Genomic DNA, 16447 nt, shown 5'->3' on the forward strand with positions numbered 1-16447 from the left:
GTTCTTCACCCAGAATCAAAGCACCTCACGTCCTTTATAACCCCTTTTGGTGCGTATCAGTTCTCAAGATTACCATTTGGGCTCGCTTCTGCGGCTGCTGTTTTCCAGCGTATTATACAAAACATCCTGCATGGCCTTGGAAAAGTAGTCTGCTTCCAGGACGATATCTTACTCTATGGAGCATCTGAAAGTGAGCACAATAAAATCTTGGAGGATGTTCCGTCTAAACTCAGCAAAGCTGGAGTCACGACCCAGAAAGAAAAATGTAAGATTGGGGTGGAGTCGGTGGTGTATCTGGGGCACACAATTTCTAGCAAAGGTATCAAACCCAAGGCCAGTTTGGTGGACGCAGTTAAACTTGCTCCTGCTCCTGTAAATAAAGACGAATTGAAGTCCTTTTTGGGCCTGGTTGAGTTAATGTCGAAATTTGTAAAGAACTTTGCCGACCAAGTTCAACCACTCAGAGAACTACTCAAACCGGGAACCAAATTTGAATGGAGCACTGAACACCAACAAGCATTTCAACACATCAAAGAAGCCATTTCGGATGCTCCAATCTTGCACACTTTTGATCCTAATGCAAAGACCACACTCTCAACTGATGCAAGTAATAAAGGCTTGGGTGCTTCATTGACTCAGATGGTAAGTGGCGAAGAAAGAGTGATAGCCCTCGCTTCCAGAACCTTGAAGACTGAGGAAGTTAATTATTCCACAATCGAAAAAGAAGCACTTGCGTGTTACTGGGCTATTCACCATTTCAAGTACTTCTTGTGGGGAATTATATTCTGCTTAAGGATGGATCACAAACCTTTGATTCCGCTATTTGCTACCAAGCTGTTAGAAAATACCACTCCACGCATCTCCAAGTGGGTTTTAGGATTGCAAGGGTTCAACTATTCCATAGTGCATGTCCCTGGCTCAAAAAATTCTTTGGCGGACTGCCTTTCGCGTATGCCGTTGTTGGAAAATGAACCAGAACAAATCCAAGTGGAGGAAACCATCCTTGCTTTCGATGTTCCGGCCATAAAAAAGGATGAGTGGGAGAAATCACTTCAGGAAGATGATATGATGCGTAAATTGAAAGAAACGATTTCCAAGGGTTGGCCAGAGAAAAAAGAGGAAGTGCCAGTGGATCTCCAGGAGTTTGAGCGTGAAGGACGAATTATCCACAGTGGATGAACTAGTCTGGAGAGGTAACAAGACTCCGTCTGGAATGAGAGATCGCATCATACGAATTGGGCACGAAGGTCACCCGGGACGAAGTCTGACGAAAAGCAAAATTCGTCAAAGCTATTGGTTTCCAAAAATGGACACTAATTAAAGAGCTTGTAAAAAAATTGCACTGAATGTGGAACTAGCGACAAGTCAAAGAATGTCCGCAAGGCTCCCCTGATTCCTGTCACCATGCCTACCAAACCTTGGGATAAACTAGGGATGGACATTATTGGCCCTTTGAATCTATTAAATCAATCTCAAAAATGTATGTTCGCACTAATTGATTATCATTCCCATTGGATAACAACCAAGTTCGTCCCTTCCATCTCTACTGCTTTTCTCATCGAGTTTCTTAAAGAGACTTTTTCAAAAGAGGGCATTCCCAGTGAGTTGATAACGGACAATGGGGTGCAATTCACTTCAGATGAGATGAGGGAGTTCCTGAACTGTTTATCTATTATTCACATCAAATCTCCATTGTACTCTCCGAAATCCAATAGGTTAGTGGAAAGGGCAAATAGAATGCTGAAGGATACTATTCAACTGGCCTTGTCAACCAAAGAATCTGTGGTAGACAGTTTAAGGAACATGTGGTCATATCACATCACTCCTAATTCAGTGTCAGGAGTCTCCCCGTTTACCTCTCTTAAAAGGTAGGAACCCAGGTTCAAAGCTCACTCCCAATTAGTTAAATGGAGGGTCCCCTGTGTGGGTGGACAGGAACACTGTTTCAGAGAAAGTGAAAGAAAATCAAGTCAAGTATAAAAACAATTATGATGCAAAATGGGGCACAACTGACAGAGAGAGGATGGTCGGGTATTGGGTGGTAGTCAAGAAACCCATTCTTGTGAAGTCCAAATCTTCCGCTTTTCCTAGACCCCCTTTAGAATTAGGAAGGTACATAACTCTGTTTTGTTAGAAGATGGCAATCTATGGAGCATGGATAGATTTGCTCGTTGCACTAATGTTCATGTCTCCAAATCTCCTAGCAACAATGACTCTGGAGAAGTGGTGGGTGATCCAAGCAGGGAAAGAGTTGCACGTCAACATAGGTGTCCGGCATGGCAAGCTGACTACAGTATGAATTTATCAGTTGCTTTGCACCTCTGTCTTCTCCCACATGCATCTGGTGCCTGCTGGTTCCTGTATGTAATTTTATCTGGTATGTATCCCATTGCATTTATTGGAACCACCACTACATTGGTATTTCATTTGGTATTCTTATTAGGCTGTTTTTCTCTTTACCGCCTCCTTGCACATACCCAATGTGTTGTTGTTACATAGGGAGGTGTGTTATAACTTGGTATGCCCTTTCCCTTACCCTGCTCCCCCCTTCTTCTTTAGTTGGTCTCACCTACCTTTAGAATGTTGGAGTGAAGCTCGCCTTGGAATGTTGGTGAGCTTACTCTAGTGGTTGGCACTGAAGAATCCGGTTCGCATTAAACTCCTCTTCACCTCATTACCGTGTGAAGTCATTTCTTTAACACAGTTACTAGAGCGAATTATGAGAGCAGCACAATTCCTCCTCTCGGTTTCATGTCTACTAAAGATTCAGCTGTTCAAACTACACCTAACTCATAAAACCTTTCTTTTGCAGTTCTAACCAGAGTCACCCTATGTCAGAACTGTAGAATATGGAAATTGTTTAACCATACCCACTCCATCCCCATTTTATCCACCTCAGCCCACCTTCCATATCACCACCCTAACGCTCCCAGATCCTTCCCATTCTCCCACCAACCCTCTCCCGCCCCTGTTTTACCCTCCTATAAACAGCCCCTAAATTCTTCCCTTCTCCTTACTCTTGACCAAGTACCCTGTTGTAAATAACTTTGCTCATGTACAGAAACGTCATCAGTTCTATGTGAGACCTTGTGTCGCTGTTATTTTTAAGATGTAAAATGTATCTATAGCTTGGTGACTATGTGCAATAGAAATCCAGGAGATAAATGAATACTTTTTTGAAATTTTCACTGCGCTATCTCCCTTCCTCAAGCACCATCACTCTCCCCTGTGTCTAACCCATTACACCCTCTAAATTCTATTAATATTTGAGGTGCACCATCCTTCTCTCCTAGATATCCAAAAACTCATCCAGGATCTCTTCTATTCTTTTCCAAAGAACTTCTACTATTATAAAAATGCCACCACACCCCTATATTTTAATACTCTACCTATGTTCTCTCCCTACTACCAAACTCTCTCCATCAATTGACCTTCAACTGTCACAATTGCCATTAAATTTTCACAACAGACCTTTGTGTAGACGACATCTTATAGGTCCACATACAGGAGCGGAATCCACCCCAATATATTTAATGTGTCATGTTAGCAGCGGTACAACAAACACAAGCCTCACCTGAAGCCAAGGCACTGCTTTGCTTTGTCACATCCTCTCCAAGCACTGCCAAACTGTGATCTTTGGCAGTAGCTGCCTTTGAAGCCAGTTTCACCAAGAGTTCACTAGCTTGTGATTTCAGAGGAGCTGCTGATTTGCCGCCATTGTCCTCACTGTCACTGCAGTCTTCCGGCTTTATTATGTAGACATCTTCAGGGGGGTTCTCACAAACGTCTGTCTTTTGTTCTCCCACAGGTTCATCCACACACTCTCCATTGACCCATTTCTCAATGGCTTCTCTGCGCCGCTTTTTGTCTTCTCTTCTCTGGGAAATGTTCATGATTTTGGAGGGTGCTTTACTCAAGAACTTTTGCTTCTCATAGGTGTCTGGTATCTCATGCTCTGCATTCTCCATCACTTCGGTCTCACGATCTGAATCTACCTGATGGCGGAGCTTGGCACAGATGGCGTTTACTTTCAGTCCACTCTTGCGTTTGGCAGACATTATAGATGTCACTGAGAGAGTGGAAGAGAGAGACAGTGGAGAGTTAGACAATTTCAGCAAGAGCTAAGCATAATTATCACGACATAGGTGATTTGACACAGCCTGTGTACCAACGCACTAAATTACCCAGAAAAACGTATCTAAGCAGGCTTTGATGTGCCGAACTTTCCTGCGATTAGTTATAGGCACTTAGGTATTTTTTTGTTCACCACGAAGGCACAAATCAGTCTGTCACAGCAAGGAATAACCAGCCAGATTCATCATAGTCCCGTTTTGCGAGTCCTTAATAGCGATTATTAAGGAATCGCTGTTAAGGACTTGCAAAACGGGATTCATGCAGGAATCGCTAAATAAATTGCGATTCCTACACATTCCCGATTTGCGATTAGCAAATTGCTAATCGCAAATAAGGAATAACTCCCCATTCATTCCCATGGGCCAAAGGTCCCAAGGTCTCCCCAGTGCTGCCGTCGGCCAATGGCCGACGCGGCCCAGCGCGCGCACGGAAACGCCCGCACAGCGACGGAATTACTGCCGCGGTTAACGGGTTAAGGGACAGGGAAGGGCACAGCCTGAAGTCAGGTTATTATTTGTGTGCCTATGTTAATGCTGTTCAAAAATTGTATTTATGGTTCATTAATTGATAGCCTTTATTATTAGGGTGATCGCTCTAAGTAAATGTAAGTTCTGACTGCACTACTGACAGTGGTTACAGTATGAAAATGTGTACTCAAGGTTTCAAAGTTTAGCAATGAGGCTATGCATAATGGTTCACAACACAGCGAGGTGGGGGCCAAGGAGCAATTAAAAGTCCAGTGTCCAAGCTCCTCATATCTACATTCGTTATCAAAAAGAGGACACTGTTCCTATAGCGAGGTACAGTAAGTCACCCTCGCATAGGGGTGCAAATAGTCAACCGTGCACAAAAGATAAAAAGGAAAAGGAGAAAAAAGAGCTTCCTAGGTAGATAAGACACAATAATGAAGAGGAAAAACCACTTGTCGTCCTCTGTTGCCCTCACACCCCCCGAGGAGTGTCATGCTTCATCATCGGGCGGTTGCTCCTCGTAGGGCCGGCGCTGCAATCCCCTACGGGTCCCCCGAAGGGTCTCTTTATCAGAGATCTTTTAAGAACTGCCGGATGGTGTATGTGGGGTATGGGTCTAATGAGGGTTAAAAGAGGTGTACGTGCAAAGTGGTGAAAAAATTGAAGGGTAAATATGCAGCGAATGTCAGAATTGTACACCCTAAGCAGATAAACTGCTAGATAAAATCTTGTCCCAGAGGCACACTATGCGCAGGAGTCATGGGACCATAGGTCAACATGTTTCGTTCCTGCGTCGCCATAGGGGTCGTTGGCGCTTCTTCAGGACCAGGATAAAAATGTTTAAAGTGCACGTGACAAAAAGTTATTAAACCCTCTAAAAACATACAGGACGAGGCAGTATAGCATTTTTGCAATTTATGATAAAACTAATATTTATACTTTTGAAGTATATTGAATGAGGTCCTAGTCGAGTTCTTTAGTGGTGTTGCACTGCTGTTTTATAAATATTTCTGACATTTATGCCCCTGGGTAGTAGGTATTTTATTCATTAGGTCTGGTGTTAGGGGGCTTTAACCAGGCCTCCTTGTGGTAACCTACTGGGGAAATGTCAAAACGCAAATTACCTAAAAACAAGGATAGCCACGGTCCTACCATTTACGATTATTTGGTCAAGGCAGTGAGTGCAATTAACGTTGAAATTACTAGGGCAGAACGCCGACTTTCCCTCGGGATAGGCCATGAGAATGGGAATGAGAATATCTTGGCACTGGAGGCAGATGTGATCCCGGTAAATCCACAACAACCCACCCCCATCTCCCTGGACAACCAAGAGTTCTCAATTCATTCCCAGGATGTATCCTTGTTAGATGGACATTCTCAGTCACCAAATCTTAGTGGGCTCCCAACTCCGAAAATAAGAAGAAACTGTAAGAAAGACCAGAATAAACCAGGGAATATAGGTAAACTTAGAAAAGGGCCCTTGACTCGTAATCAAAATAAGGCCCCTAAGAAAACCTGCGCCCCCAATTTACTTCGAGATGAATTAGTTAATTCAGTTTCAGTTTATAACTTTATTCGAGTGTTTAAAAAAACATCATAAAAGTATACAGTTAAAACATTACATATACATGATTCACAAAATGATAAACAGGGATAGCCTTGTCACATGGTGTGGGGGTTGCTGCACATAAATTTACGGGAAAACCATACTAAGTCTAGCTCTAATAGATTTCAGAATAAAAGTAGCAGTAAAAAAACATATATCAGGGCTTGAAAGTGAGAAAAGAAGCCTCATGGCGTTACCTGTGGTATACATAGAATATTTAAGGAACATAGGTTTGAGGTAACAAATACGCTGCGCTTTATACAAAGGACAGAGTAGTAAAAAGTGCGATGTGCTTTGTTTGGTAAAACCGTCACATGGACAAGGAGTAACTGGGTGAGATTTCATTGTTGGGAAGGCAACCAGGTTATGTACTATACCTAATCTCAATCTTGAGAGAACAAACTGGTGAGACTGTCTGTGAATAACGTTAAGGTACATAGGAATACCACGACTATCATCTTTCAGTGAAAAGTGAAAAGTATGTGTGGAATATTCTCTGGTAGCATAACTTCGCACATCCGATTTCACCCTAAGGTAGTCATTTTTTAGTTCCTGTTTGTTTAGAGAATTCAAACAGGTGGGGTCGTTACATATGTCCATGTCAAACAGGTCCTTAACAGTTGAAACTACATATTTTAACCATGGGATACTTAAAACTTTATCCAAGAGCAAGCAGTCCTTGATGATGTCTTTGGTAAAGGCAGTTTCCGTCTTGGTAAAAATGGATTTCCATACCAGCAATGGCCTTAGTTCGGTAAGATCGGACAGGTAATCCATATCTAGCTCCGAATGAGTTAAAACAGTAGATGCCGAGGAGGGAAGACAAAGCAGCCGTTTGATGAACTTGTTTTCTTCAATTTGCAGGGCCCTTGCATTGCAGTGTCCCCACACCCCCGAACCATACAATGCTATCGAGGTACATCTGTGTTTGTATATAGTCAGCATGTCAACAATACGGCGGCTTCCTACTTTAGAGGCAAAGCGGAAGACGCCTGCGGATGCTTTCCCCATTCTGGCTTTGACATTATTCTCCTCTGGAGCCCACGATCCTCTGTCATTAAAAGTAACACCCAAATAACAAAAATTAGTAACAGTTTCAATATGGTTTTCCTTAAAACAGAAGGGTTTAAAAAGTTTCAGCTTTTTCCCCACACACCATGACAAACGTTTTGGAGTTATTGATTTTAAGTTTCCTTCTCTGTATAAAATCATAGAACCCGTCCATGAGTTTTTGGAGGCCTATAGGGGTCCTGGAAAGTAGGACCGTATCGTCGGCATAGAGTAATACCGGTATGGGGGTGCCTCCTACTTGGGGGGCATCAGCATGGATTTGCTTTAATTCTTGCTCAACCGAATTAATGAAGAGCGAGAAAAGCAACGGGGCCAATACACATCCCTGTCGGATGCCAGATCTTACTCTAATCTTTCGTGTGCACTCCCCCTCTGGACCATAGCGGATTTGGGCAGATAAATTGGAGTAAAGTGTGGCTAAAAAATGAATAATATCAGGGGGGGCTCCCATACCCAGTAAAGTTGTCCATAACAGGGCATGGTCGACCAGATCAAATGCGCTTGAAAGATCTGCGAAACACAAAAATAGTGATCCCGGCTTGGCCTTGGTATACTTCCCTATTAATAGGTTCAAGTTGATACATTGTTCAATCGTACCAAGGCCCTTTCTAAAGCCATATTGGGATGGGGCAAGAATATGGTTATCTAAGGCCCAATCTTCCAAACGTGCTAACAGGACCCTACTCAAGATTTTTAGTGAGGAATCCAGAAGGGAGATAGGGCGGTAGTTCTTAGCCTCTCCTCTATCCCCCTTCTTATAGATTGGAATAATAATGGATTCACCCCAGGTAGAGGGAGTCCTGTTATCCATAGCAGCGTTAAATTCTCTGATTTTTCCCCACACCACTTGATGCGAGTCCCATTTGGTCTACATGGGATAATGTCGTCAACAACCCTACCGGAAAATACATCCCTATGGAGCTCACAGTATATGGTCATAATAAGAGCATTGTGGTCACTCAGACCGAGGTCTAAGATCTGTGGGACCGAACAATGGGGAGCTACCCGGTTGGAAATGATCAGGAAATCAATGATAGAGGTAGTATTTCTCCCCGTGAAGGTGGGCGCCAGGTTACCCTCATTATCAGGGGCATGTTGGTGGATGGATACATCAAATTTTAACATCAGGTTGTTAAGGGAAGTGCCGTATGGAGAGTGTAAAAAGCGTAGTAGATTCTCCCCATTTTCCCCATCGTATCCACATGTAGTTGAATATGAGAGGGAGCAAGTTCGGATGTTAAAATCTCCCCCCCAAACAATATCATAGGATACAGTCGATTTGCAGAGAATGGAATCCAAAACAGATTCGAGTTCGTCTACTACAGTGGTACTGGAAGGGTCAAAGATGTTATTGTAGTGATTAATCAGCAATAAATTTCTGTCCCTGCCTACTGATATTTCCAAAATTTGCGAATGGGACCCCACTATGTGGCTTTTCCTTACATGTATAGGGAGGTGTACAGATAATAAAATCAGTAATCCCCCTTTGGCCCTCCCCATTACAGATTCTACCGCATTATAGTTGTATGAAACAAAACCATCATAGAAAATATCTTCCACTGACCACGTTTCTTGCAGACATAAGATGTCAAAGTCCACAATGTGTTCCCTCCAACCCAGGGCTGAAACTTTTTGCCGCCACCCAGCAATGTTCCAGCTCGCCAATGAATATCCCTTTAGCCTTGGGTCCTGTACTATGTTAGTGTGGGTAGTTGGGATAGAAGGTGTAGTATGGGTCATATCTGGAGGGATCAGATCCGGTTCAATGGGGGTAGCTGGGGTAGGAGGGATGGGAATGGTTTCCGAGCATTGTGTGGTAGGGATCATAACGGATGAAATCTGGACCGGTTTGGTGGGGATAACTGGGATAGGATTTGGTAAATGGACCGTAGGTAAGGCATCAGAATTAGCTAGGACATAGGTCGGCTCCAAGGAGGAAGAGACAGGGTGTAGTCAGTCAACTCCCTCTAGGCCATCTAGGCAATCAAAGCGGTTATGATCCATGAAGGGGTGGAATTGGGGTGCGTATTGGGGTAGTCTAGGTGGTCTGGCATCATATGCTCGTTGCCTGCCCCTCCGTTCCACAACGGTCCAGTCCCCTCTTCTCGGCTGGTAGCGAGTGTTAGTTGGTGGAAAGAAATAGGAAACAGGGAAAGTCTGGATGGTTGAATCAAAGGATCTATTGAAACCTGCACATATATGAGATACTGTACGGGGATCTCTGAAACTAACGGTTAGGCAGTCCCCATTGATGTTTTTAGGGGTCTTGCCTATCCAAGGAACCCTCCTGACCATAATAATTTCGTTGTGTAAGTGGCCCGGGAGTGGTCTGTTCCAGTTGAGCCATTTTATTACTTTACTTTTCAGGGAGCTAAAGGTTTCGGATTCCCCGGTTTCTAGTGGTGGTACTCCGGCTAAGATGACAGTAAACCGATTAGCCTCCGGTGGTAGATCAGGCCGTCTAGGTCTAGGGGTATTGTGTACCTCATTCGGTGCTCCCTGGTTTCCCTCAACCGTATGGGCTGGTGGATTAGATTGGCTTGGTTGTTGACTCGCCACATTATCGGCTGTTGGATTGTTGGACTGAGGGGGGATATGGGTTGGTATGCAGGTATTTAGTGGGGGGATATTTAGTTGATTCGAATGCGGGTTGGGAGGAGCGGGGATCAAAGGGGTTATAATAGTCGGAGGGATATGTTGGCTCTGGAGGTTACCAAGGGTGGCTAAAATGGAGGCAGATGTTTTCTCTACATTGGATATTCTGGAGCATAGCCTATCCAGTTTAGCCTCTAATGGGGATATGATTGATTTAAGTAAGGCCACGGCCCATTCCATGGATATTTCTCTATTTGGGAGGTGGACGTCGGGGGGGTTAGTGGTGGTCTGGGGTGGCACCTCCCGTACCTTAGCAGATTTTACAGCCCTTCTCGTTTTAGTTTCTTTCTTGTTATACACTCTTTTCCGTTTCCTAACTGCACCCTCTCTTTCCCCTTGGCTCTTAATCTCTGTAGTGCTCACATCAAGGTGGGATGAGAGGGAGACATTATTGCTTACGGGGACACAATTAATGTCAGCCACAATGTCAGTTGTGGTAACCAGGGTAGCCAATGTGCCAGGATCTTCTCTAGGCGGGGATATTGTCTCCGTAATAGCAGACTGATCGCTATTTCTATTGGGCGTTTTAGCGTTAGCAAGGGGTCCTATGGATGAGCGTTTAAGGGAGATAAGTTCAGTTGACAAACGCTTTTCCTGTATGACTATCTCCTTGTCTATAATATTATTAGCCCTTATAAGGAATTTCTCCATACCTCCGGCGGTTGACAGGCTACCAGTTAAGGAGGATTTGATCCTATTGTCTCTGCCAGCCATAGTCCTTACAAAAGGGGACTCACACAGGTTAGAGGGGTGGCCCGGTCCGGTCACTCCGGGTCACGAACGGCCACAAACGGCCACAAACGGTCCCGCCCTTGTCCCGGGCTTCTCCCGGCGCCCTCCCGCGCAGCGGGGATGACGCTTCCCTTTTGTTGCTGGCTGATTGGTCTCTAGGGGCGGAGCCGGCAGGGAGAGCAGCCCAGGTGGACACGGGCGCGCGGGGACTCCTGGAGCTTGGAGTCCACCGCTACACACTCGCAGCCCTGCCGGTCTTAGGTGGACAAACAAACCCCTTCCAAATGCCAGAAGTCCGCTCCTAGCCGCGAAGCGGGATCCGCGAAGCGGGTCCGGCGAGTCGTGGCGGCAGAAGCAGGCAAGCGACAACGGGCTCCCTCAGCTCCCTCCTCAGTTCTCCAAACGCAGGTCCGTTGATAACAGGCAAGGAATCCACTGTTGTCAGGGCGGGACGCCGCTATATCCTTCTAGGTGGGGGCGGAGCCGGCAGGGAGAGCAGCCCAGGTGGACACGGGCGCGCGGGGACTCCTGGAGCTTGGAGTCCACCGCTACACACTCGCAGCCCTGCTGGTCTTAGGTGGACAAACAAACCCCTTCCAAATGCCAGAAGTCCGCTCCTAGCCGCGAAGCGGGACCCGCGAAGCGGGTCCGGCGAGTCGTGGCAGCAGAAGCAGGCAAGCGACAACGGGCTCCCTCAGCTCCCTCCTCAGTTCTCCAAACGCAGGTCCGTTGATAACAGGCAGGAATTAGTTAATTCTATTATATCAATAATAACCCAAAAAATTGAATCTATGCTTAAACTTTTGGGCGATAAGTTAGACACATTAAGTGCAGAGGTTACGAAGTTGGGTACCATCATAAAAGAGGCTAATGGACTAGCCAGGAATAATGGAACGGACTCCCAGGGGAGGGTAACCAAATTCAAACGCAAATGTTGGAGCCAGCCACTAAACCAACTAGCGTTATGGCTAAATTAAACCTCCTAAATAGGGATGGTGGTGTGGTAGGGCTCAGAAGTTATACATCTTTAGCCCCTAGGGTTAGTGATAATCACAGACAGGAACACAGAGTAGCTCTTTACAACCTGTTAGAGGGGATTTGGTCGTAAATAAGAACCCATCTTGCTTTCCAAACATGGCTAGAGAGATCACGGTCTGTGAAACAAGCAAGGAGGGGAATCATTACCAGTAATTACATCTTCTGTGCCATAATTCAATAAGGCACTCTCTGATGTTTCTGCCAATGAACATTTCAATTGCCCCGATAATATCAGACCTTCCCGCTCCACTCCACTATGAGATCAGGTAAATAGGATTCTCAGTTGCACCTCTGCACAGTGCAACACAATTAAAGCGTGCTCTATATTTCTGTGGCCTCTTCACCAGAGCCACTGTTACTGGTCGTAATTTCCTCCACCTGTACAAGAATATTGCTGCAGAATCCTCGGGAAGTGCTGGGAAGAGCAAGCACACCGACTCCATTTCCCCACTTTGCCTGCATCCCCTGGTAGCTTCACCATGGTCTAGGGCTAGAAAATGTTATCACATTTTCAGGGAATGTTCTACTTCCAGACCAACATAGGACCCCAACCAGAAACGTAATGATATTTCACTCTGCGCAGCAGGGGCAGCACCATGAAAGTTTCCTCCATTGGTCCTTATGTGCTATCTACTCAAGCATCTTCAGCGAAGCCCAGTTGTCTGCTACACTAGTCAGGCTTTCACGCCACCGGCAGCCATTCTGGTATCAACCTTACACGTTAACTCCATGGCGTACATACATACATATACACACACACACACACACATAAAAACAAAATTGAAAACATTAATAAAAATAAAGGATTTTGAAAGGGTGAAAATTAAGTTGGTAGCTTGAAATACTAGTGAAAGCACACATGCATCTATTATGGACGATTTGTCGCCTCAACTGAATAACTGATATGTCCTGACAAAAAGAGAGCATGGATTAGGAGCAAAAAGAGAAAACAACATACTAAAAAGTCTATCATATGGTATTACCTTTTAAAACTAAAACATTTTGAAAAAAACATTTCGTTTTTTTTTGGTTTATAAATGATGTAAAATATTTCATCATTTGAGAATTTTTTTGGGTGTATACTTTTTTTTGTATTTTGTTTGCGGTCTAATTTGTAGAACTGGCCCGGCGTGCAATTGTGATCAGTGGGGTCCTCGTAAAGCAAAAGGTGAAGAACCGCTGGTTCTATTTATATATCTAGTTACCAGCAGAAGGACAGAGTGAGTAAGGACCATAAATTGTTCTTTTTCTGTTTCAGATTTGTTAATCTCACCCAGGTTTCTAGCAAAAGTAGATCTAGGTTTTCTATCTGAATTGGTTACCATTTCAGAGTAACATCTTCTCCATTAGTATATATAGTAATATAGTGAACATGGTTAACATATAATACCAGGATCCTTTCTACCGACTAATGGGAGTCTATTTCCAGCATAGCAAATAGATATGAGGAAGGGTCAGTCAGGAAATGCAGTATGCTATAAAATACGATAGCTAAGAACAGATTAGCACACTACAACACTAAAACCAGCCAGTGGTGAAAGGATGTGTCCAGCACTAAAAGCCAGAATGTAACCCTTTCCATTAAAGGCAAATTACAAGCTGAACAGTAATGCCTGCTGTAAAATTATAACTGGAGCAGTTTTACCACTCAAATACCAGCTGGGGGTAAAACCCTAGTACAGTTCTACCTGCCAAAAGAAGGTGGAATATCTACCTGGTAATGGGAGGAAAAGTGCACAGACAGGGGGCATAATTTCCCATCTCGCATGCTACTCCCCATTTGGCAATTTAATCTTATTATCTCACAGTAATGGAGGGGTGATAATGTCTGATGTCCATAATTTGGGGCGTGGATTTCCCAACTCATAGTTACCATTCAATCTGGGTTCAGTCATTATACTCATTAAAAGAACTGACTTACAGTCATGGTTTGCTGGAAAGAGTTCCTGCCCACTAATGCAAGTTAAAAAGTGCATTTCTCCATCATATGTTTATAGAATATCTTTACTGTATTTTATTGTTCTGATATATGATGTTATTACCTTGAAAGTCAATAAAAAAATAGAAAATAAAAAACAGCTTCTATATGTAAAATGGCACTCTTTACCAGTGCATCTGTCAACAATTGTTGTCATGTTTAACAGAACTCGCTGACCAACAGAGCCAATGCAGTCTCTGTAGAGTTGGTGCTATGCGGCTTATCCTATGGATTACAATAAAATAGAAAATTTCAAATCAATATATGGCAGGCCGGTGAAGATGTAATTGTTTTTTAAATGCATTTTAATGGTTCTGTTTTACACCACAAACCAGTTAAAGAAGACAATCATGCACAACAAGCATTAATTTTAGTGAATACATATTAAAGGTACACCGATTCATTTGTACGAAGATCAATGATTTCAACCAGACATAGAGGCAAAAAAAACCCAACATCTGTGGATGGACCTGAAGCAGCACTTATAAGTTCAACCTCATACCCCTTTGTCCGGCTGGACCAGCCGGTCCATTGTCCCATTCATTGAATCAACACAGTCTCCTGTGGTTTCTAGCCCATAGCAAGCCCTTCACCACCTCCAGATCGTGTGGAATTTATGGGGGTAGGTCACTTTTTTGGCTGACATGTAAAGGTCCATCCCTCATCTCCAGGGAGGGGACTTCTGGCGCATACCAGTATCTCGCTATGACCCTTTTTGCCATCACTAATCCCAGAGCACTAAACAGGAGCTTGAAACAGGGGAGATGCATGCAATTTGGAATTCCCAAAAAGATATATTTTGGGTCAAGTGAGAGTGAAGTATGTGTGAAAGTTCCTTAGCGATACCATTCCAGTACGCCTGTATTTGAGGACATTCCCACAGTATAGGAATATAGGTTCCCACTGCTTCAGCGCACCTTAGACAGGTGGATGTAGGTGCCCTACCCATGTTATGTAGTTGGCAGCATTCATAGTAGGCCCTATGTAGAATTTTAAATTGGATGAGGTGTAGGCATGCCTTAATAGCAACCTCACGAGGGAGTATCAATATGGCTTCCTAGTCAATGTCTTCAAATTTACCCAGTTCTCATACTCACCACCCCGTAGTCGGTGCAGCGAGTTTGGCATATTATTGTAAATCGTTCTGTATGTCTGGGATATGACACCCCTGCCCATTTCTTTTCATTAAGATACGTTCTTCAAGGGGTGCATACTACAGGTTCTCCGTCCTTCTCAGCCACTCTGCCTGCCATGCATGATGGAATTGTGCGTATTTTAAGAAGTGGGTTGGATGTAGCTAATAGTCAGATTGAGCTATAGAGAAGGGCATAAACTCTCCTGCCTCAAGGATATCGCCTACTTCAGAAGTTACTATTGTGTCCCATGCACCAAAACCTTGCAATTTGGCCACGTCCCTCAACCAGCAGCCTTCAATATCTTTTGGGAAATGTTCATGTTACAGGAAATTATTCTTATAGTCATTGTTCATGGTGGGTCCCACGGCACATTTGCAGCATTGTAAATGTCGAGTACAGATACCATTTTTATAAGTCTCAAAAAGATGAAAGGCTGAGTTGAATTCAAATCCGTGTCTGCGGGTGATAGGTCCCTGTGGAGGGCATACATGCTTACCTCTATACCGAAGCATTTTTTTGCAGGGTTTGCAAATGTACGTAATGCGTTTAGCATACACGTTAACAACCCTTGCTCAGCCAGTCCAGCCCATGTAGGCTGCAGGGGAACTAAAGCCCGCTCAGCTTAGTAGACGTTGAGTGTCTGCGATTACCATATTTACATGAATTTTAGTTTAACTGTAAAGTAACACCACTTAACTTCTACCTTACAATGTTAAATAAGTATTTAATGCCAGTTGTTGCAGGACTTGCACAACTTCCTATTTATTCTCACTCTATACAAAAAAGTTAAAAGATCCGTGCCCTGAAAAACACATAGATGAAGGCAGCCCAATGGTCATGGAGTTAGGTGCTTACCTGACGGCGGTCGATGTTTCCCTTCGCAAAGTGTCACACTTTGATTGTACAGGACTTGCACCAATTCCTATTTATTCTCACTCTATACAAAAAAGTTAAAAGATCCGTGCCCTGAAAACACATGGATGAAGGCAGCCCAATGGTCATAGCGTTAGGTGCTTACCTGACGGCGGTCGATGTTTGCCTTCGCAAAGTGTCACACTTTGATTGTACTTTCAGTGTGATGTCCTCCCAAAATTCTAAAGAAGTATCTTCCTCGCCGTGACAGGAAGAACAATGAGGCTTTAAGGGGATGGAAACAACACGTACCTTATAATACACATGCCCTGTTCACGAGACACTAATCGCCCGGACATGCGGGAACAGAACCCCTACAAAGCACACGAGCAAAACGAAGCAAATACTACTCCCCATCATGAGCCGTTGGTGTATTTTTACTGAGTATGCTCACGAAGCAAAGCCTTTCCAAACTGAAAAAAAAAGGTAAATGGCAAATGATATAAAAGAAGGACTGCAGTTCCACAATTGACAGTCAGAGAAGACGGACTACGGCACGGCTTTGAAACACAGAACAGCTTAGTGCATTGGTCAAGTCTGAGGTCGATGACCCCTGGGGGTCAACGAGACCTGCTCAGGGCGTCTGCAGACTGAATTGAATAAAGTATATAGCATTTGGTAACATTTAAAAACGGTTTCTATGTTTGACTGTGGATTAAGAAAAACATCAAACAGGTAGACAAATTATTTTTAGTTTGATATTCTTGTCACTCTC

General features: G+C 44.0%; 1 protein-coding gene across 2 annotated transcripts in view; it reads right to left on the reverse strand.

Moving 5' to 3' along the window:
- LOC147712290 (zinc finger protein castor homolog 1-like) overlaps positions 1–16131 on the reverse strand; it is a 118859-nt gene extending 102728 nt beyond the window's left edge. Inside the window, exons 1-2 of one of the 2 annotated variants that reach the window (XM_086923024.1) lie at positions 15839–16131; positions 3575–4069 (exon numbers count right to left, since the gene is read on the reverse strand). In XM_086923024.1, the coding sequence (XP_086779150.1) occupies positions 3575–4058 (484 nt within the window). In that variant the 5' untranslated portion in view covers positions 4059–4069; positions 15839–16131. Of the gene's footprint in view, positions 1–3574; positions 4070–15675; positions 15738–15838 lie in introns of those variants that run through there. The other variant, XM_086923025.1, reaches the window with a different exon arrangement.
- Positions 16132–16447: the final 316 nt, after the last annotated feature.

Source organism: Lissotriton vulgaris, chromosome 5, assembly GCF_964263255.1.
Source record: "Lissotriton vulgaris chromosome 5, aLisVul1.2, whole genome shotgun sequence".
NCBI lineage: Eukaryota > Metazoa > Chordata > Amphibia > Caudata > Salamandridae > Lissotriton > Lissotriton vulgaris.